General features: G+C 50.3%; 2 protein-coding genes across 5 annotated transcripts; one reads left to right on the top strand and one right to left on the bottom strand.

Annotated features, from left to right (window-relative positions):
* On the bottom strand, positions 1-22,348 carry LOC120947771 (uncharacterized). Of its 4 annotated transcripts, XM_040363446.2 has the most exons (14): positions 22,229-22,347; positions 21,654-21,981; positions 15,906-17,007; positions 10,640-10,710; positions 5,894-5,991; positions 5,449-5,801; positions 5,097-5,372; positions 4,896-5,021; positions 3,931-3,990; positions 3,776-3,859; positions 2,144-3,710; positions 1,876-2,075; positions 1,652-1,803; positions 1-1,580 (listed from the first exon to the last, which is right to left on the bottom strand). In XM_040363446.2, the coding sequence occupies exons 3-14, from the start codon at positions 16,099-16,101 to the stop codon at positions 942-944; spliced, it is 3,822 nt and encodes a 1,273-aa protein (XP_040219380.2). In that variant the 5' UTR covers positions 16,102-17,007; positions 21,654-21,981; positions 22,229-22,347; the 3' UTR covers positions 1-941. The 4 variants fall into 4 exon arrangements, with proteins under 4 accessions (XP_040219380.2, XP_040219379.2, XP_049463684.1 ...); XM_040363445.2 differs by having other exon boundaries at positions 4,896-5,372; positions 22,229-22,348; XM_049607727.1 differs by lacking the exon at positions 3,776-3,859 and having other exon boundaries at positions 22,229-22,348.
* LOC120947772 (uncharacterized) lies at positions 6,206-9,395 on the top strand. The gene is made up of 7 exons (XM_040363448.2): positions 6,206-6,482; positions 6,544-6,785; positions 6,854-7,085; positions 7,157-7,393; positions 7,491-7,738; positions 7,812-8,173; positions 8,236-9,395. The coding sequence occupies exons 1-7, from the start codon at positions 6,269-6,271 to the stop codon at positions 9,332-9,334; spliced, it is 2,634 nt and encodes an 877-aa protein (XP_040219382.2). The 5' UTR covers positions 6,206-6,268; the 3' UTR covers positions 9,335-9,395.
* Positions 22,349-22,430: the final 82 nt, after the last annotated feature.

Genomic DNA, 22,430 nt, shown 5'->3' with positions numbered 1-22,430 from the left:
TTTTCTTGTTTCTTTTTATTATTACTCTGTTGATTTTAACCATACTATTGTAACCAGTAAAGCGATTAAAATGTAGATGCATGCTTTATGTTCGCCATGCTCTTGAGCATGGGAAAATATCGGTTTTTGTGTGTGTATGTGTTTTTATGATTCGCCCTGGTTATTGTTCCGTCCTCTTGCTGCTGCTGTCGACACATGTCGTTTTCTACCTCTACTTTGTTCGATTAGCTAAGAGCGAAGGTATACGCTTCAAACTCATATCCTACACACAACGTCCCTCTACTAGATCCACCGGTTTCATCTCTGGTGGGAAATATCTATCCTCTCTCTCTGTTTCTCTTGCTGTCTACCGCTGTTTGTCGCACTCTTAGACACTAGATTTGCCTACTACTGCTGCATGTGTAAAGACCGGGCTAAATAAACCAGACATCAAGCTAAAAACGAACCAAAAAAAAAGACACTGGCATCAAACTGGACTCTGCAAAATCCTTTGGGAATGTGCAGCATGGCAGCGTCGTCTTCTGTCCTTTACACACAATCGCAAAATAAAACTCATAATTTTTCTTTATTAAAAACAACGCAAACAATGCTGGAGGAGTAGTGTGAGGGGGTTTAAAAATGAAAATGAAACAAAAAAGAAATGGGTAAAAACATATTATATACAGTGGGTTGAATGTGCGCCGTTTCATTGCGCTGCTTATTCCCCATTCTGAGGAGACATGTCTGAGGAGTATTTACTTCTTGCTTTGTTTTTATATCCTTTGCACGTTTTGGAATGGTTGAGTGGTAACGGCATTGTGACCACCAGTTACGTGCCCACGTTCAGCTTATGCGTTACAAACTGAACCCCTGTCATCCCCCGGTTTTCCCTAAACACTAAGGACAGAGGAAGTCTGAAAAGACATCCGAACGTTCCGAAGGACTAGCAACGGTTGCACGGTTTACTTCTTGTCCTTGTTGTAGTCGACGAATACCCGCACGACCTCACCGGAGTACTTTCGCTGCGTTGGCGTAAAGTAAAGGTCGGAGGAATCGGGCATGGGTCGCTGTTGCTGTTGCTGCTGCTGATGATGATGCTGCTGCGACGACTGATGCTGCGGCTGATGACCATTGCCAGCATAGTGGCTACCGTTGTTGCGTGACTTGCCACGACGATCCTGCGTGTAGTAGTCGCCGGTGGGACGTGATTGCATCTCTTGATGATGTCGCTGCTGCATCTGCTGCTGCTGCTGCTGCTGCTGGTGCATTGGACGGGGTAGTGAGTATGCGCGGTCAGCGTACGAAGAACGGTCTCCGGTACGGTCGTATCCGTGGCGTGGTTGCCCGGGTGGGTAAGGATAGCCCGAGCTGCCATTCCGATGCGTCGGCATACCGCCACCGTCCGTACGATCGATCTCGTAGTACTGCGACTTGTTGGGGGAGTGGGACATCTGCAGCGTGGTTTGCTGACTGTTGCCATTGCTGTAGCCACGGTCGGAGGAGCGCCCCTTGTGGTGCTTCGACTCTGGTTCAAAGTTATCGAACGCGTAGTTGGTGTTGGAGGAGTAATCCTTCCACGCCGAGTTGGGGATTAGCTGATCCTGGAACGGGAGAAAAGTAAAGGAAAATGTTGAACTGTCCTCTAAATATCATGTAAACTAGCTCGCCATACCTTCAATCGATTGGTGCGTCGTGTTTTGATGATGGTGCAAGTAGCCTGAACGATGGCAATGAACACCAAACCGGCAATGCATCCCAGAATCAGATAGAGACGTACACCGGCTGGCAGTAGCTCATACTCTTCCTTGGGCGACGATGCTTGTCCTGGAAAGCGGTACAACATCCACCAATTAGATCACTTTGTTTAAGATCTTCATCAACGCCGAGTTCACTCACCTTCCAGTTGGGTAAACTCCAGATACGTGGGATCTACGGAGAAGGCACCCACCTTACCCGAGGAAAGGTTGTTCACCATCAGGTTGTGCAGTGTCAGCTCCAATTTCGCCGGATCGTCCGCCAACAGGTTCTTGGTGCCATTCTTCATCTCCTTATCGACCAGAATGTTCATCTTCACTACAACACTGCCATCGGCGTCCCTGTGGAATACACGATCAATGAAACGTTTCTTTTCCCCTATTATTCCCCTTGCTACTCAGCTACATACTTCTCAAACTCCTGCACATCCGTCCGGTAAAAGCCAGGCACCTCGCGCAGCACTCCGTTGAACGTGTCAGTGACCGATTTGGAAAGGTCTCGATGCTCCGGTGTACCACTGTCCGGTACCTGGAAGCCAGCGGCCAGATTCGTCAGCTTGATCGATGCACCGTAAGCGATACGATCGGGCGCTGGTGTCGCAGCAACGGTCAGCAGCTGCTCGAACTGCTTGGCGCACGATTTGATGCATACGCGCGTATCCGTCACCACTGGCACGGACGCGTGCTTGCCCAGCTTCTTGTTGACCGGGTTAAACGCACCACCCTCGATCGGGAACATCATGTACAGGCAGCGATCTTCCGCGAACGCCAGATCGCTCTCATCGCCCGTCACACGCTTTCGCGTAAAGTCCAGCACCGTCCGGCCGTTCTGGATGGCACCCGAGGCGTTGTACAAATCTTGCCGATCGTCCAGCTTCGGTGCCGAATATCCATTGATCCACGTGTCCATCAGGAACGGACGGCCGCTCTTATCCACCCACCCGATGATGGCGTCCGTCTGGGACATGCGCTGATCGTCGCTGAACCCAACTCCCGTCCAGGTGGCCGTGTGCTTCGTCTCGAGATGGAAGTGTACCGCTTCGCCGCGTGCCACCGTCTGCCAGCTGAGGAAGTACTCACAGTTGGCCTGCTCGGGATCGCACGTCCGCGGGTACTTGTAGAACCCATGGCACTCATTATCCAACTCATGCCCAACCGGACCAGCCGGTACAATCACACCCTGTCCACTAGCGCCATCCGGTGTTGCAGTAACACCGGCCGCATCCGTCGCCGCTACCGCCACCTTGCGCTGCACTTCGTCCTCGAGGAAGTTAATCTGAGTGACGCCGCGCTGCATACGATGGCCGTGGTACTTCAGCTCATCGGGCTGATAAAATTCGCGCACCGAAGCCGTCTCCTTCTCAACGCCCGACGGTGGCGAATGCACGTAAGCACCCGGCTCCTGTCCCCGCGCCCATATCACGTGCATCAGATCGTCCACGATTTCATGATCCGTTGGCTCGGACGCAGCGAGCGGTCGACGGTAAACGATCGTCGTAACACCGTCCCGCTCGAACCCTCCAGTCGCCGTCAGGTCCGACTTGCCGCCCCAGAACGAGTCCATGCGCGGTGTGGACCGGTCACGGGTGTAGTAATCCCAAACGCGATGATTATCGCCGCGTGCCGTACCGATCACAATGTCCGTACAGTCCATCGGGTTAAAATCGTGCCGTGGTGTGTACGGATTAAGCTTCAGCTTCGGTCCAGCCGCCGCCGATGCAGTGGGTTTTGGTTTCGGTTTTGCCGCCGGTTCAGAGGCAGGTTCGGTTTTCGGTTCTGGTTCGGGTTCGGCGGCGGGGGTCGTGGCGGCAGCACGCTTGGATTTCTTGGCCGGTCCCTTCGGTTCCGGTGTCGGTTCGGTGGCACTCTCCGGTTCTGGTTCGCTCGTGGGTTCTGGTTCAGATTTGGGTTCCGGTTCTGCTCCAGGTTCTGCACCAGGTTCCGCTCCCGGTTCTGGCTCTGGTTCACTCTTGGGCTCTAAAATTATGCCAACCATTAAATTGAAGAACATTGTTCTGAAGTCTTCATGTTCTATTTTTTACCTGGCTCGGACGATGGCTCGGAAGCGGGTTCACTGGCAGGTTCAGAGGTAGGTTCTGCACCTGGTTCCGGTTCACTCTTGGGCTCTGAAATACACAAAAAAAAATCACACCGTTAGTACAGCTCTTGACCAAAGTCCAACCACTCTTCAATTAACCTGGTTCCGCGTTAGGTTCTGCTCCAGGTTCCGATGCCGGTTCTGGCTCTGATTTGGGCTCTACAACCGAGGAAAAGAGCAACGAGTACAATGTTTTAATAATCATAACCCTTTCTCATTTTGCCCTTCTTTTCGAATCATTGGGGCGCGTTGTTTTGATACATTTGAAGTACAATCACTCTTTGCACTGCACTTGAGCAACAAATGAATCAATAAACAACAAACTACGATGAGTAGTGACGCTCTCGCGAGAGTGCTGTGTTTGTTCAAGGTTACGCTCTAACCTTGCCCACCAACTCGTAGCCTCATTGTAGATGTTAGTGCCGATTATGTGACTCAACTGCTTGAGAAAAAGTATCAAAAATGCTCATTTTCTATTATGATCCGTGTTAGAGAACTCGATTTGTCTCTGGTTTGATATATCGAACTGAACGAAGGTCATTTGCATTACCTGACTCAAACGGAGACCGTTTTTTGTCAAACAGCTTTCCGTTAGGTTAAAGCTACGGAAAGCGTTTTGTTTTACGGTTTAACTACTAAATACATATATTTAAACCACATGAATTGCATGTAATTAAATTCAAAAGGGATTTTTTGTAATTATTCACTACAAAAAGGGTGGGAATTACAAAATACACAGAAATTAGAAAATCATACCACAAGCGCTACTTTTCATGACATTGCCAAACACATTTAAAGAACAATAATATGCCACACGTAGAAATAATTATAAATTGGTACGATACTCCCTGCGTTACGCGTTGCAGTTTGTTTTGACAAACAAATCCATTTCAGATCAATTTGGTAGCAATGTCTCGAGTCAACGAAAGAAGTCTCTAACAAGCTTGTATAATACCGATTTCGTTTCAGTTCGTGTAGCGCGATTTTGTTTGACACATTTCCGTTTGAATCAGATAATCGACACTGTTATCTATCGATAACGCACAAACGGGTGGGAAACTTACCCGGCTCAGCGCCTGGCTCTGCACCAGGTTCCGGTTCTGCTCCCGGTTCTGCTCCCGGTTCTGCTCCCGGTTCTGCTCCCGGCTCTGCACCAGGTTCTGCTCCCGGTTCCGGTTCGGAGTTGGGTTCTTCAGAGAAGACAGACAACACAATTGCGATTAGCTCGCTTTGGCTTCGGAGTGTTTTTTGGTTTCCTTCTTTACCTGGCTCAGATGTTGGCTCACTGGCTGGCTCGGGTTCAGCAACACCGGCCTCCGACCCAGCAGCTCCCGGGGCAGCAATTAGTGGGAAGTTTTTACATTCCGCGGTAAGTTTGCGTGGCCTTACACCCAACGCCACCCAAGTTGTACCGTTCACCTTCAGGACCACTTCCAGCTCCTTCTGCTCTTTCAGCACACGCCAGTACACGTTCAGATCCGGCGACAGTGTCTTCGCCTTGTACACGGAGTAGTCAATGTCGGTCGACTTGATGGGTGATTCTAGCGGACAAAACCAAAACAGAACGTTAGTCAACCCCTATTCGCAGTCTGGAGAAGTATTTGTGCGTCTACTTACTCTTATTACATCCCGGTCCAAACCAACCCAGCCGGCAGTAGCACTGACGCCGCGGCAACGAGGTACCGCCCAAATCCACGCACGTACCCTGAATGCCACAGTCCTGGTTGGTGACGCACTCGTCCCAGAACTCGCACCTAGGGCCGTAGTACTTCTTGTCACACTTGCAGCGCGCAATGAACTTGCCATGTCCGGAGCAGGTTTCGTGATGCTCGCGCCTCGGCACAATGTCCACATCCGCACAGGACCAGAAGCGATAGTTACCGCCCCATTCGTCGGCCTGCCGGACCAACCGCAGCGTACAGTCGCGGCAGGTAAAGTTCCTCGGCAGCGACACTTGGAACTGCTGGGCACTAGAGGGATCGATCGAAGGTAAAAGAATGCAATTGTTAGAAGCACTGGAGAAGGCGAACGAAAACGAGCATCAAAAGCACCACACACTCACGTCGCATCTTCACGCACAAAGCGTCGTTCCTTGCTGCTGGGCGTTAGGCTCAGAATTGGCTTCTCCTTTGTATCGAGTATCTCCAGCCGGAAGCCACCCTGCAAACAAAAAACGGAGGGAAAGATAATGGTTAAAAGTGCTATTTGCCCTCACTCACTGAGTAATTGTGTTTTCCCCCCATCTTATGGAAGTCACCGGGATGCGCGGTAGATAGTTATCGAAAAGTCAACTTCACGCCCTTTCGAAAGATAACCACACACACAATCGATTGGAGGGTTGACAATTTGCTTATAAATAACGGTTGCACGACGATGAGCCCATCCTGTGTGAATTTATGACGGTTTGTGTAGCTGATAGATTGTGATCGATCGAGTCATGGCTGTTCCACCATCCTTTGGAAGGTTACGATCGCCTACGCTAGTGGCGCTAGTGTTTGTTCTCATCTGTGCGTTGAGTTGTGATGTGATTGATGCAACAGAGTGTTACACATGTGATGGAGAAAGCTGTGTTCGGGTGTCTACGGCGGGTATTACAATCACCTGTCCGAACACGAACGATCTTTGCTACACCCAGTTCCATCAGGCTACTCGTGAGTATCTGTTCTTCTAAACCACATCATGATACTAACACTTTGCCAACCGTTATTTTAGTGCTGCCAATCAAACGAGGCTGTCTTACGCAAACCGAAGCGACCACCTGTACCGGAGATAGCTGTGTCGCCTGCAACATCGGCGATCTTTGCAATGAGATAAGCAGTCCCAAGCATCAGTGTGTCGTGTGTTCGTCCCTTGTCGAAGCAAACTGTTTGGCCAATCCAACCGCGCTGACTGCTGTACAGTGTCCTGCCCCATCTAACGTTGATTTGACCGCGGCACAGTGCTACAGTCGTGTGGTAAGTGTGCAACGTGGCTTATATGCGCTCCTTTAGAAATATTGCAATGCTCACCTCATCCTTTACAGATCGGAACGGTGACCGAACGTGGCTGCATAACAACCCAAACGGATGTGGACCGCTGCACCGGATTGGATTGTGCCACGTGCATCGGGACGGGTTGTAATAAAGACGAATTCCCGGCCGATCGTATCCAGTGCGTCCAGTGTGACAATGCGGACAGCTGCAACTCGGACTCCACCACAGCCGCCTACTGTGATGACGTCGGGGATGTGTGTGTCACGATGAGACGAGCAAATGGTACGTAGCTTGCTTGGATGCATCGTTCTCTTGCTTTTCTAACTCTTTCTTACACGCGCATCGCATTGCAGGAAACGTGATGAAATCGTGCAAGAACGCAATGGTGGCAGCAGATGCGTCCTATTGCTTAGCCAATCCCTCCCTGTGTAGCTACTGTGGCAAGAAGCTGTGCAATGGTGCACCGTTTAGCGCAAGTCTGGCGACGACCAGTTGCTATCAGTGTGAGGGAAATGGTTGCCTCAAGACGAGCGTACATCTCGTAAGCTGTCAGCTCACGGACGACGGTTGCTTTAGCATGTTTGATGGATGTAAGCGTACCGAATGCGGTTGGGGGACACTCATCAACAACAATGTCCAATATTTATTTTCTTCTCTAATGTTCTGTTGTTTTCCTCTGCCCCCCAGTTAACCCCTCACGGCGTGGATGTGTGTCCGAATTGTCACAGCAAGAGTTAGCCGCCTGTAACGCTCCGGAATGCATTCGTTGCAGTGAATCGGAGTGTAATTTAGTGGCTCACGCTGACCACCGTTGCGGTTACTGCTCCAGCGTGGTGGATTCGTTCTGTGTTGCCCCCGCCAGTGGAGCGCTCCCGATCGTCCAATGTCCAGCACCGACGATGGATGTGTCCGACGCACAGTGCTACAGCAAGATTGTGCGTAAAAATCAAACGAAAAGCTCGTTCTCAAGCTTCTATCTCTACTGTACGATTTTACTGTTCTTCGCAGATTGGTGGAACTGTTACTGAGCGCGGTTGCATTAGTTCCAACACCGATCTAGCCAGCTGTGCGGTTGATGGTCATGATTGTGCGACTTGTAACATTGAGAACGATGGCGCTGGGTGTAACAGTGTCCTGTTCCCGTCCGATCGACGGCGCTGTACGATCGGCACGACTGCAAATGCTTACTGCCCCAACCCGTGGGATGATTGCGTACAGCTTCTCCAGAGCGGAACTCGCAAGCGTACCTGTCGTTCGTCGCTGACTGCAGCGGAAAGTAGCTTCTGTGCCAGCAACAGCAATCTCTGCCAGTTTTGTTCCACGGACAATTGTAATGCTGCTGAGGTTAACTTCAATTACGTCGAGTGTCTGTAAGTTTGTGGATTGAGAGCAAGAGATCGATGCTTCGCTTATAATCTTGAACTCGTTTTAGATCCTGCGATTCTTCCACGGACGCACGTTGCGCGACGAACCCTGCCGCACTGACTACCTTTGAAAAGTGTGCCAGCTGTGCCACGGCACTGGTAACTTCCGGTGGCAAAACGACCACACGTCGCGGCTGTTTGGCCAGCTTGCCTGCCGATGTGTCGAGTCAGTGTACTGCGACCGCTGGCAATACTTGTCAACGCTGCTCGACCAATCGCTGCAATGTGGCCAACTTCCCGGCGGATCGCTTACAGTGCTACCGGTGTGTTAGTCCACCCTGCATCTCCCATCAAGACGTACGCCTCGAGTACTGTCCCGAGTATCGTGCCGGGGACAGCTGCCTGCTAGAATCGGACTCTATCGGTCAGCTGCTTCGATTGGATTGTCGCAGCTCACTAACCGAGACCGAACTGGCCGCTTGCACTGGTCGCTGCCAGACGTGCTCCACCTCGGGCTGCAATGATCCGCAAACGCTTGGCACTTCCGGCAGTTGCGTGCAGTGCCGCAGCTCGCTAAATTCGCTTTGTCGCGCCCAGGCACTGCAAATCGCACCGGAACCGTGCAACAACCCTGCCAATGCACAGTGTTACAGTCGGCTCGTCGATGGAGTTACGGAACGGGGCTGTATGAGTGATCTCGCGGCAACTGCACAAAGTGCATGTACGCGCGGCGAGAACTGTTTGGTGTGCAATTCGCGGACAAGCAACTGCAACACGGCCCAGTACCCGGTGGCACCGCTCGGCTGCTTCCAGTGTGACTCACGCACCGACGGGGATGGCTGCCGGGCTGCCCAGACCGGTACTGCGGCCGAGTGTCCGACGTACGACACCGCCAACAAGTGCTACACGATCGTACAGTCGAACGGGGACACGGTGCGGAAGTGTTCGACGTTGGCACGCGAGGTCGAGTGTGGAACGGCGAGCGGTTGCGAGGTCTGTCTCTTCAGTGGCTGCAACGGGAAGGTGAACTCGGCTATTGGGAATTTGGAGCCACCCGTACGGACAACAACGCCCGGACCTACCAGCGATGCAACGGCCGTGGTCGGTAGCTACACGGTGAGGATCGTTATGCTGCTCGGGCTGTGGTTCGTTCAACGTACAGTATAGTGTAGGGATCATGCAATAAAGTTAACGATCGCTGCAGAATTGTACAGGATCGCTTATGAAAGACGTTTCCAAAAGACTTGTAACCGTTTGCTGGCTAAAAAGGAGACGCATAACCATTCAAGACGGCCGTTTAGGTACCATCGAAGGTAAAAATAGGCCTCATTTCGTAACCAATCCTCATCTCCTGCATCATCGTATGTATTTTGGATAAAAAGGAAAACTGTTACGAGACGCTATCCGCTGCCACTACCACGTTGAAATACCAATTTTCAATCGATCGATAATTGGAATCGAGATGAAAAGCTCGCGCAAAGCAAAACCGATGCTCAGCGCTGCATAACACCGGGCGGCGCTTTACACGGGCGATCGTGTGATAATTACGTGTGGCCACAAGCACACTTGGAGGAGATGCAACCAAAGGCAAGGCGAAACTATTTTAAGAGATGTCAGTTCTACCACCTCTCGCAATTGGTGTTTGAATGAAAGTTGCTAACTGATTGGCCACATAGCCACTCTCCACTCGAAACGAATCTCTCGGTGCAAAGTGTGAAGCAAGTGAAGTTTCCCTTCAGATTGTCACACTTACACACACACACATACACAAACACGACACTTTAGTTCCCGTTCCTCCAAAAAACCATGTCCAAATCATCCTCACCTAACGGTATGGGGTGTTGGAGCTGTAATTGATGTAAATATTTTAGCCCCATTACACGAAACAATACGGCTGGCGGCGGCTCGGGCGTAGAAGAACAGAGCGGGACCGAAACGACTGAAGCTTCTGTTCTTTCGGAAGAATTTTCGGAACAGCAGCTTCGGATGGGACATTCTCTGCCCCTGTCAATGACATTCTGCGCTGTACACAGGTGTGTAGCGAAGAACAACCGTAACGAACTACCGTAACCGGGCCGAAATGTTCTGACGGAAATATATTGCACCACTAAACCCAGACACTAATTGCTGTCGAGGGCCGCAAAGAAACAAAAATGACTGTACCGGAGTTAAGTTGAGGTTGAATCGAATTGGATTGTGTCTGGTAAAAACTCTCCCCATTGAGGGCATGAGCGTGAGGGTTTGTCAAGATGCGATATGCCGTTAACTGGTGAGATAAAACCCCTTCTGGGAAGCTTCGTTTGACCTCTTCCCGTGCAACCCATGAACCTGACCCTGATCGTAGGCGTGTGTGTGTGTGATCCGGGGCACGACATCTTCACGATTTGGTTTTATAATTCGGCAGACGGCAGTTGGATTAAAAACGATGTATTTAGCGCTTATCCCACTTCTTCGCTCGATGATGGTACTTACCCGATGCGGATAGGCAAGATGCCACGATACGTTGAACGTGCTGCCCTCGATGAACGACGTTTTCAGTGAGCCTACAAGCAGAAGGGGAAAGAAAAAGCCGATGAGTAACCGTGCGATGAGCAACAAAGCAAAACAGGGTGGCAACAGTGGAGCAAAATGCATTATAGAAAAGCGTCTTCCCTTCTTGGAGCTTCTTGAAAAGAAGGGTGTTGAGAGTGGCTGGAATTGCATTTTTCAACACCGATTCTATTGTTTTGTTCTCTCTCTTTCACTCCGGAAGTGATCAACCCGCCATGATTCATGCTGTGAGAAGGCGTGCATAATTTGCATCGCACCGCAACATCCGCGGGAGGTCGATGTGGACAGAAAATTGAAATTCAAAGCACACCTCGATGACGCCGCCGCTTCATCTAGGGCTTGAGACCACAGTGCACATTGCGCCGATTGCGCAAGACGCCAACGCCAGCCAGCCAGCGCGTTGTCTGCGTTTGCGGTTGGACCCAGAAAGTGTGAACTCAGAATGCCACAGATGGTGGCACACGGCCAAAAACGGAAGTGCCATTGTGGATGTTGCGGTTGTGCATTGTTTGCTTTGGTGGAATTTATAATCAACGCAGAAGGGGTGTGTGTGTGCGTGCGCTTAGTGATCGTTTAAGTGAGCAATGTAGGTGTTCTTCTTAGCTCTCCTTAGCGTGTAATTGACACACACACCCTCTGCTGAGTCATTCATTTAAAACTCCAACCTCTGCAAACACACACCCAAAATCACCCTTTTATGTACTCGTAAAAGGGCGCCTACTACGCATCAAAAGCATTGACAGTAACACCCGGGAAAGAGCAATTATGCGTGTTGTATGCCCTCCCCCCTTTCCATTCGCCTGACCGCTACCAATCGATTATGATCATGACCGATGACGATGCTCGATGGGAGGGCAGTAGTAGTAGTAGTACACTTTGGTGAAGGTTGTCAGCATAACAATGACTCCCACCGTTGTGTGCTGACCTCCACCTGGCGAACGTTGGCGAGCCCTGGAGTAGGTTGGACGACTGGGTGGGTAGGTCGGTTGCCATGCAACAGCAATTACCACTCGCCTACTAGTAATTCAATGCCGGAACGTGCACTTGGCCGAAGGTGAACTCATTCTTATTGACAACGGAAGGCTGACCTAGCCGGGGGTCTGATAAGCCCCAGCGGGTACCACTCAGAAAGAGTTCTCAAGAGTGTTGTCGATTGAAAAGAGGCTCTAATCTAATCTTACGCTGTGATTGCACGTGTTGTGATTTCCTACCGTTGCGTTGCTCATAAATCAAACATTTCTCCTCCTCCCATCGAGGCTAAATAAATAGATCAATTTTCTTGCGCAAACACTCTCTTCCTTCTTGCTTTCCACTTACTTACGCGTGATTTGTGGTTTTACTGGGTGTTTTATATTGGCAGATTTGCCGCCTCATTTTTCCATTCATTTTGATTGTAAATTAATTCCTTGCGAAGCGTCTCGATCAAGTGGTGCGCGCGATCGTTGAAATGGAAGCACACATTATCAACTTTTATTGTGCGGAATAGCAGATGAAATGGCACACACACACACACACACATACTTCAATCAACAGACCCCGGTGGAGTAAGCTGTACCTCAACGGGGTTACCTCATCGACGGATGATGGCGGAAAAAGTAAACCAACATCATAATGACGGAGCTGCTGGTGCTGCTGCTGCGGGTAATGGTTGTGATCAAAACAAACACGACCGCAAATTATGAGAGTGTTGTGTACACGGTCCGGATTGATCGGTAGAAGACGAAGACTGGTTCCAACCGTGTAGCCCCCGATGAAGGTCAGTCGGACAAGACAAGTCTCCCCTTGTGGGTTAAGAATTACCGCGCAAGAAGCGGCGGGATGGACGAGCATCTTCAACAGCCGTAGAATGGAACGGACAGAATGGAACGAACAGAGAAGTTGTAGTCTAAGCTTCGCTGCCTTCGTGTATTCGCGCATTTTGTTCGACTGCAACGGAGAGAAGATCCGTCAAGCGATGATTTATGATCGGTTTGATCGTTTCCCTCCGCCTGCTGGAACGTGGAAACTTGCTTGCCGAACGACAAATGAGGAGAGGGAATATTGATTGACTACAAGCGGTTTGGTTTTATGGCTGTCGGTGTTGATTTGTTGCGGCGCGGTCTGTGTGCAGAGTATGTTATTTGGTCGTTTTGGTCGGTAACAAAATTTTGCTAATTGCCGGCCTGTGTTGTGCTGTTGCCGACAACAGCACGTCCTACCCATTTGAGGTCGTAATTCTGTAATTGGCCTTTTTGGCAGATGTCAAAAAGAAGGGTCGTAACGGAGAGGTTGTGATTGATGTGACACACTGCTTCGCCAAGGTATCATATGTTTCCCATTTCTGGTTTGTGGGTTTTCCATGCAAACGTGGAGATCTAATCACAGTCTCTTAATGTATTCGGCTCGATATTACTTTCAAATGTAGACGATGCCCTTCCTTTTACTGTCAATCATGCCGCGGTCTGCGATCGGTAGTGATCTTTCGTCCGTTGCAAATAGAATGCGAGTTTAGCTTAGAATGACATCCATTTTTTCCATTTCATTGCCACACAATACCTTTCCTACTACTCTCCTGCGACGGCACATTAAGCGACTAATAGATATGCAATCCAAAGTTTGCCGTGACGGCTCAACAAACGGTCTCGGTCATGTTACGCTTTGTGGGTTCTTGTCCTGACTCATAGAGCCTCGCTTAGAATATCTGAAGGTTTGTGGGGCCGCAATGCACTGTTTGAAACACTTTTTTACTATTACCAATCAAACCAACGTACGCCTCGTACGCATTCGCAATTCAGGCCCCTCCAGGCGCAATCACACCGCGGTGGCAATCGCTCGCATTCGATCGCAGCAGCATTCCACAAGGGGCTTTTGCTTCGTGCACCTGAACGCCAACGCGACCACCATACGGCTGCTACCTTCGGTGGACCGCGCGGAACTCGTACCGGCGGTGGCCTTCAACTCTACGCCGCGTGTCGCCATGGCAGCGCACGGTTGTAGAGGTTGATATACATTTATAAATGCTCGTTTTTTTTTGCGCACACGCGCGCACTTGAATGAAGTCGTTGTCCGAGGTGAATGAAGACAGCCCGGTCGGTCCTCTCGGTACATTTCGCAACAATTCACATTTGCAAGATCGTTTGCCTTCGGGTGTACGTGTTTGGGGGTACGAAATAATGCCAGGATCGTAAAAAACGCCAATCCCGGTGGCTAATGTGGAGCATTCACATTATGATGCGATCATGTGTGTGCCTTCTTCGCAACGTGAATAATGTTATCGGAAGGTGGAAGCACGCACTGTGCATAAAAACAATGCGCGCGCGCTTTAAAAAGACGCGAACTGACCTCCGAAAAATTCGGGCGAACGTCCACCGAATGGCGTTCACCCATTGCCTCATTGAATGGAGGCTCATTCTCATCACCCCAGTCTGGGTCGTGTGATCAGCTGGGGTAGTTTGATGCGATACAAAACACGAAAGACTTCAACGCTAGGGAAGGACACGAACCTCCCGATGCCACCGATGGAAGCTCATAATTCTTGACCCCAATTTTGACGAAGTGATTGGACGATTGTCAAGCGCGTTTGCGTTGATGCTTCCCGACGGTATCGAGGCGTCGAGTGAATGGTGATTGTTTTTTTTCCCCGGGCAATGAAATCGTAAAGTGTTGTAACGAAAATCGTTCGCTTCATAAATCACCGCGCCATCCGCTCCATCGCAGCACAAGCGGAGTGGCGTGAGTCGTGAGGGAGACGAACAAAAAAACATCTACTAATTCATTCCCAACATTCCAAGCTGCATCCATCGATCGAGTTCGGAAGAAAAGGGCGGCCGCAGCAGCAAAAAAGAAAGTTTGCTTAATGAGTTGCAGCGGCGCGCAGTGGCGGAGAAAATGGAAAATTTCAAACGACATCATTTACTCGCAAGTGCGCGCGCACCCATCATAGTGTGCATTGCTTGTGCCACAAGATAATTTCTTACACAAAGCAGCAAAAGGAGGGGAAAAAGCGGCGGTCTCATAATTGCCCTCGCGCTCCACCGCCGATCGATGCTCCTCGGTCTGTCTGTCTGTCTCTCTGTCGCTGGGATTGGAAAATGAGTGATTACGACATTCAATTGGGCACGCTCATGAATTCGAAACCAAAACACGGAGGGTGTTTTGCCCTCTCCTCTGCAATATACCCCACAAAATCGACCAGTTTTCGAATGGGGTTAAAAATAGTTCTCCCGGTACAGCACTAATCAGATAACGGAGCTCTCCCCATGGCCCTCTCTCCCATGTGGTGCGCGCGGCGACTTAAGCCGCTTATCGCAAAGGCAGCTCGGGTCGGTTGCTGCCGCCTAATGAGCGACGAATGCAGCCCGAGCTGCACCCACTTTGTGACCGCAATCGCACGTCCAAACAAGTCAGCTGTTGCTCTCCGGTGCAAGCAGGTCGGTGTGCACAGACCGGTTGCAGTGAATCGGGTCACGGGGGTGCAAATTGCCGGTGCGTAGTAGACCCAAGCAGAGGGCTGTAAGTCGTTTGAACTGAGAAGCTGCTGCGCGACCAACCAGTAGTGTAGTGCCTTCCGTCTTTGAGCGAATTTAAAGGCAGCGGGACTCCCGGGATCGACACGCAGGCTTAAATTACAGATATCCGTTTCAAAAATCATCATCATCATCATTGCCGGCGGGAGGGGTTGGACGATTTCCTTGCGGAACAACCTGCTCGCCGCTGAAAGTAGCCCACGGTGTCACTCCCTGGAGAAGTGGCCGAAGCGGTTAAACCACTCTCACCAGCAGTCGTCGTCGTCGTGGTCGTGGTATTTGCATATCGATTTTCGGTCTCAGCCGGTGGAAAGTGCGCACAGAGAAATGGAATGTCTACGCCGACGGGAAGGGGATGTAACGCTTTTTCACTTTTTGTTTCCAAGCTCCAACCAACCGCCGCCACACCAAGTGTACAATTAAGCAGCACAAATTGTTGTCATCGCTTTAGGGGTTGATAGCTAATCTTTTCCTAAAAGCAAAGCGGAATCGTTCATTGAACCCGCCGAAAAAAAAACCCAGCAATGTGTTGTTGTGATAGGTTGTGATGGGGTTCGTCGCTTTCTCGTCCATGAATCACTCCATCCTCTTGCGATGAAGCGCGCCACGAAATGACCACTCATTTACGGCCAGGGTCAGCAAAATCGCCCCTTCTCATTCACCCTCACATAACACTCGCTTACCTTTTGGCATTCCGCAGGGCGGTTTCGTGCGTGAATTGTCCAGAAAGTCCAGATCGTACTTGCGGGCGGGCGGAAACGTCAGTGCGACGTGTGCTTCCGCCGGGTCAGGGCGGGGCAGCAGTGGCAGCAGGCACAGGAGTACCATTAATCTGGCCGCCCCGGGCAATCCGGGCCCTGGGCCAACACTGCGCGCCATCTTGATGCGATGTGAATTAAGCCTTTTAGCGTGTACTGTGGTCTAGCTGCTCCTGTTGTTGGTTTTGTTTTTAAACTCTTTCACCTCTCACTCTAACACCGTGTTGTTCTGCCGAAAAAGGGCTTCACTTTCACGACACCTGACGACAGCGGCTGTTGTCAAACGCGCACACATACACTGTAGTACACCGAAAAAACTTTTCTTTTTCGTTTGGACACCTCACCTTACACCACAGCCATCGAATCCAGTGTGGACGACGGTTCCACACTTTTACTTTCCACACAACTCACACGAAATGCAAACGCTAGCAACACACACACACAAACGCGATCGATCGAAGCAACCCGTCGATCCGATTTTTTGACTGATGATGGTGAAACACAAATGGACGCGTTGCTACGTGGTGATGTTGGTTGGGCTGTGTTGCCGCCCCGGGGGGAAAGACACACAAGCACGCAGCCAATGCGAGCCAAATGCAATAGAAATTCACTTCACCCACTAAGTACGACGGTACACAACAAGGCGGCCAAGGCACGTGATCTGATGTTGCCACCAGTGTCGAAAAGAATCGATCACAATTGAAGCGCCGCGTGCGCCAGAGTCCATGTATTGTATTGTTGGGTAATTTGGTTGCGATCGCAAAATTGTGTTGTGGTATGTAGAATGTGCGGCACGGGGATCGATCGGGCGGAGAAATTTCACTTCAGAAGCCTTTGCTGCTTTCTGCAACACTTCACTGGGCCAGTTGGGCGGGTTGGGCCCCTTTTTTGCACCGTCAGCTGTCGATGCATCTGCCGGGAGTTGCAACGGAAAGATGAGCTGCCAACAGCAGGCAGCAGGCTGGTACGGTGGCCTGCCCCGTGTCCGTGGAAACCGCGCTAAACACTTTGCTTATGCATGTGGAATCTGCAATGGAAAAACGGTAAGAGAAAGAAGGTATGCGCAGTAAGTATGAAGGCTGGCAACAATTGAGACACAAAGAATGGGGAAATCGCTCCGCCGGATGGAGGACGGAAAAATGTAAATTCATGACATAGACGAGTTCATTGTATTGCATCGGGCCAGGATTCGTGCGCCAATGTTTTCCTTTTTTTTCTATCACAGTGCAGTGCGCGCGATTGTGTTGTTGGTTTCATCTTCGATTTTGACAGCACGATGAGGATGATGATGATGTTTCGCGCTTCACTTTTCACCTCGTCGCTTCGCAATGTTTGCATTGCACAAACAGTTTCCGGTTAAAAAAACTAGGAAAGAAAAGAAGGGAGGCGAAAGTTTTTCACTCTCGCACTCTCAAGCAGACCGAAACGTGATTGACGAGATGCAATTCAAATTTCCAATCAAATTTCAGTTTCGAAAAACGTAACGAGCGCACACCTCGCACGAAGCGAAGATAAGAAACAATCAAAAGGAAATTAGTTTTGTGATTCAGCTGGCGAATCACATAGTAGTAGCAGTAGTAGGCTGTGTGTTTCGAAGCGAACGAACTGTCGCCGTCATCCATGCGATCGATCGCGTGAAATGTATACATACTGCACTGGAGTCGCTGTGTGCTGTGTTCGTTCGTATTTTGTTTCGTCAGTTTAGTAACACGCCACCGGGGGTTGCCTCTGCACACACTGATGAAATGCGAGATTTGAGTGTAGATTCCGTCCGCGGGCTTGAATGTTTTACCGGTCACGTGTTTTGATGCGATAAAGCAGCACGATCGCGAATCTATTAGCCGTAGAGCGCGCATCATGGCCACCGGCAGCTCTAGTCACTACCGGAACTCGGTCCGGCTCGGTGTGTGTGTGTGTGTGCGGTGCTTGATTCGCTTAATGATTGCACTTTTCCATTTTTAGGCTGCAGCTCACGTCATCACCAGGCGAGTGAGAGAGTGAGAGAGAGAGCAAGAAAAGAAACAACATCACAGTAAGCGACGAACCTCACATGACGCGTCACGTTGCTCACCTTGCACGACTCCCCTGCTTCCGCTGCTTCCCATTAGAATCCCCCACAATGTAAACGATTTTTTGTAGGCAGTTGTCATCGTCCCCCCTCTGTAGATGATCTCGCACACGCAGAGCGGCCAGCCAGCCAGTTTGAAGGCAATCAAGTTCCAGTGGCAGGTGCCGACTGCGCGCTCTGTTGCAATGTTGTTGCGTTCTTGCACCCACGGGGTCACCACATCGTCATCTGCGATCCATCCATACTGTTGCGCCATGTTGGAGGTTGGAAGCTTTTAGGTGTGTTAATTAAATTTACCGAGCCTACGAAATGCCCATCAATAGTGGAGCGTCGTGTGGTGCCCGCCAATAAAAGGGGCGCTAAAAATGGGCGTCCGAGAGGGCCCTTTTCGAAAATAAAAGGGCAAAACTGGTGCACGATGGATGGGAGGAATGGAGCAAAGCTGGATCAAACGTCCAGCGGGAACTAATTAGCAGAGCGTAATGAGAAAGCTACTTCCCATGCCGCGTGCTGCGTGCTTGAAATGCGTCTAACGAGCCAGCCGGAAGACGTCGTTGCTTTACTGCGTTGCGTAAGTGGATGAAAAGCGATCGTCGTTACACGTTGGGTCCGTAAATGGAGGAAAAAGCTCGGAAAGCGCTCGACCAGTCGCTTCTATTTGTAGAGGCAGATGGTCAGTTGGTAGTGAAAGTGAGGGGGATGCAATGAAAGCAGAAGAAGTAAACACTCCCAAGGTCGAAGATGGGTTTTTAAACCACTGCCGCCTAATTGCAGCATTCAATTCAATGTTTGGGCTGCAATTAATTAAGGGCAAAGTGTTGTAGGGCTATTACGCTAGCACTGTGGGTGATGATCATGTCATGAAAATGATTCCAAACAACACTCCCAATCCGAATCGAGGTGTATGATCGTCTGTGTTGTGATTTGATGGTACCGGCACACAGGCAAGATGATCTTCGAGTGAGATATTTCTTCGAAACTTGTTTAAATTACAACTACCACCTAAACGTTACCCAGAATTTATGGACTTGTAGTACGCGTGTGTGTGTGCCGGTACTTTAAACCACCAGCAAAACAACATCTCGCTCAAAGATCAACGAATCAAAGCGAGCAGTAAAGCAGTAAATTCCGTTTGCATAGCCCGGCCTGCCATCTCGGTAGGCTCCCCCCCTTGCACCCCTTCATTCCAACGCTAACCCTTGTTGACGAGGCCTTTGGCATTAGAATCACGATCGTGCCAGACCCGCGCAAACAACCCAAGCGAAAGAGAAACCAATCAGAACGCGCAAAAGCCACCGCCACCGCCGCCGCCGTCGCGGTCACCACCGCCGCATGATCCGTGATCGGCGAGAGAAGGCGCTTCAAGGCTGCGCAGTTGTCATTTTTCTCGCGTGCTTGAGCTGTTTTTTGTTGTTATTTGGTTTAGCTTTATTTCTCTTACCATTGGCGATCTTGACGGCCAGCTCTTCTAAAGCGTTTCACCTTCCTCACCTCGCTAAGAAATTCCACACAATGTTCTGAGAGAGCGAGAGGGAGTTAAGCGGGTAGTAAAGGAGTGTCCAGAATTAAGGCTTGTCCCCTTTTGCGAGCTGGACGGGGGAAATTGTGAACGAAACTGCACACAAAAACAGGCTTTTGCAGTGGGGCAACGGGAGACCCCCGGGGCCGCCAAACCTGTCCCGATGCGATGCTGGTGGCTCATTAGAATATTAATAATTGGACACTGGATAGCGGCCGCTGGGTGTGTGTGTGTTTGTGTTTGTGGCTGTAAGGGAGATAAAGCCTTTGGTAGAATAAGCACCCGCTCCACCGGATTAACCGGTCGCCGTGGTTGGTTCGTGTCGTTTGTGAAAGTTTTGCGCCATCTCCCCGCGGAGTGGAATTTTATTCGAAATTTCTTCTGCCCACCCCGCTGTGTGTGTGTGTTTCAAGCACAGCACAACACAGAAGAAACAGGTTTCCCGAGGTACACCAAAAATAAAGTGGCCGCAGCATAGGAGGGAAGAGACTGCGCCAGGGCACCAAAAATAACTGAAAGCAACGGGAGACACTGGTTGGCCAGGAGTTACACTGGTTGGCCCCGGCAGTGACATATCTTTTGGAGATTTGGGGTGGTATTGGGAGGGATCTGCTTTCACCACCGCGCATCATCTCAACCGGTCGAGTCGAAGACGATGAGATGGTAGCTTTAAAGGTCTGCCCCTAAAGTCACCGAAAACTTGAGGTGTGTACTTGAGATATTTCTCCTTGCGGCTGAAGCTCCAAAAAAACGTCCAAACCTCACGCGGCTGACCAATCGCGGAAGCACTTAAGACAGCAAAATATGACCACGTAATCCCCCCTTTATGTGTGTGTGTGTCCGTGTTTAAGTCGAAATGCGATGCGATGATGAGCTTATGCTTCTCCTCCTTCATCCCATTATGCTGCCTTCCAGGTTGGACGATCCGTTTCGAATCGTGTAGTACACAGCAGGGGCAGCCGATTGGATAAGGTGTTCGTCTTCTGTGCCGTTTTTTGCGTTCAACAACACACAGCACAGCACACACACAATCACTTGCCGCTGCTGTTATGCTCATGCTTTTATCATTCTTTTTTCTTTTCTTCTTCTTCGGAGTAGTCTGCCTTGCCAGCTTGGCAGCTTCACCTTTAAGCCACTGCGCCAGATGCACTGCACCACACTCTGCATGTTTGAGCCATGGAATGTGTTTGCGCTGGAAAAGGTGCACAAGAGAGATCGTGTAGTCAATGTGCCGCCACCGCCTGCCATCATCTCGAACGCCGAGCCATCTTCCTCGTGATTGGAATGGAGTGGCCACACACAGCAGGCAGGCACAGGGGGCACCCCGAGCGGCATCATCACATTCATCGTCGTCGTCGCCATCGTCATCGTCGTCACATTAAAAATATCGATGATGTAACGATCGATGAATTTCGCACGTATATGGCAAGCGATGGCATGCGGCCAACGGCACTTTTTAGCAGTGGAATTATTTACCCCACACACACATATTAGTACATTCGCTACATTAGAGCTCGGCCGGGCTAGATTAATTTCGGAATTAATTACTCCGCTCGAAAAATTGCACCTGTCCACACACGCACACACACACACACGCGCCCCCTTTTGTGGGAAGGGGGATTTAGCGATACAGCTCACGCACCTTCGGCGGTAACTGATCGGATTTCAAAAACGCGTGCTGTCACAACTCGATTTTCCCTCTCCTTTTGCGCCGGCATTCCAAAGGGTGCGGCGGGCGCACGTCCCACCGGGGTTCCCTTTTTACCAACAACAATTCCAAAGTGTGTGAGCGCGCGCGCGCCCGCCCGGGCTTTCGATCACTCTTTGGAGAAGGAGGTTGATCCCTTCACCCCTTCACACATACACACGCACACATACACTAGCACAGTTTCAATTGCACAGTCTCGCAGTCACTTTACAGCTGGAAGATATGTTGTTGTGGTGTTCGGTGGTGCAAGAGAGTTCGGTCAAGAGATCGTAATCGTGCCGCGTGATGCTACAAAATACACCTTTTTTTTTTTGTTGCCTTCTTCACTCCGCGACTGTGCGTCGTTTCATCTCGCGAGAGCAAAAATAATCAAATTACCTGTAGCCAAGCCGTAGGACGGAGACGGAGACGGTGAGCCTTCTGCACGGAGGCTGAAGGTCTGAAAGTGTCAGAAGGTGAGGAGACTGTTGTGGCTGCTGCTGGTTTTCGTCGCGACTTGCTGCTGGAGGGGTGGTGGGATCAACCACCCGTCGTTGTCGTTGATTTCGGCTGCTTCCCACGGCGCGGGGCTACAGCAAACTGGCCTGGCGGACGGTACACACACTGAACGGTGAGAAAGCTCGCCACGAAGTGATGATGGTTGATACTGAGACAAGCCCGCTTTGTGGCGGACTCGTTGGTGTGCGAACACTATGGGCGAAACAAGCTGAAAAAGAAAGAAAGATACATTTTGGATAACACTTTCATTATTTTTAGATGCTTTTCCTAAGTTTACAGTACTTTATGCTTTAAATTCACTTGTTTATTTTACACAATTATTGCATGTTGCATGAAAACTTCACAATACTTTCGTGCATTTTCTTGCTTGGAAAGCTTGCTTAAGATGCTTGTCTATTTTTCCAAACGATTATCCCATAGTGGCTCGATCGAACGACTACATACAGAAAACTTACCCCCACGAAGACGTTTGCCATGTGATGGCGAAGAGGGTGATCGAGCAGAGCCGAACGCCATAAACGAACCGAAACCAGTTTCTTGCCTGCGAGCTTTTTCCCGCTCTCCACAAGCAGTGCCAAAGCTTTGAGGGAGGGGGGGTTGTTCTACAAACCCACCCCTGTCTCCAGCTGTTGAAGGCAAATTTAGTGAAATTAAACC

This window comes from Anopheles coluzzii, chromosome 2 (genome assembly GCF_943734685.1).
Source record: "Anopheles coluzzii chromosome 2, AcolN3, whole genome shotgun sequence".
Taxonomy (NCBI): Eukaryota; Metazoa; Arthropoda; class Insecta; order Diptera; family Culicidae; genus Anopheles; species Anopheles coluzzii.
This window is presented reverse-complemented; position numbering and strand designations above follow the sequence as displayed.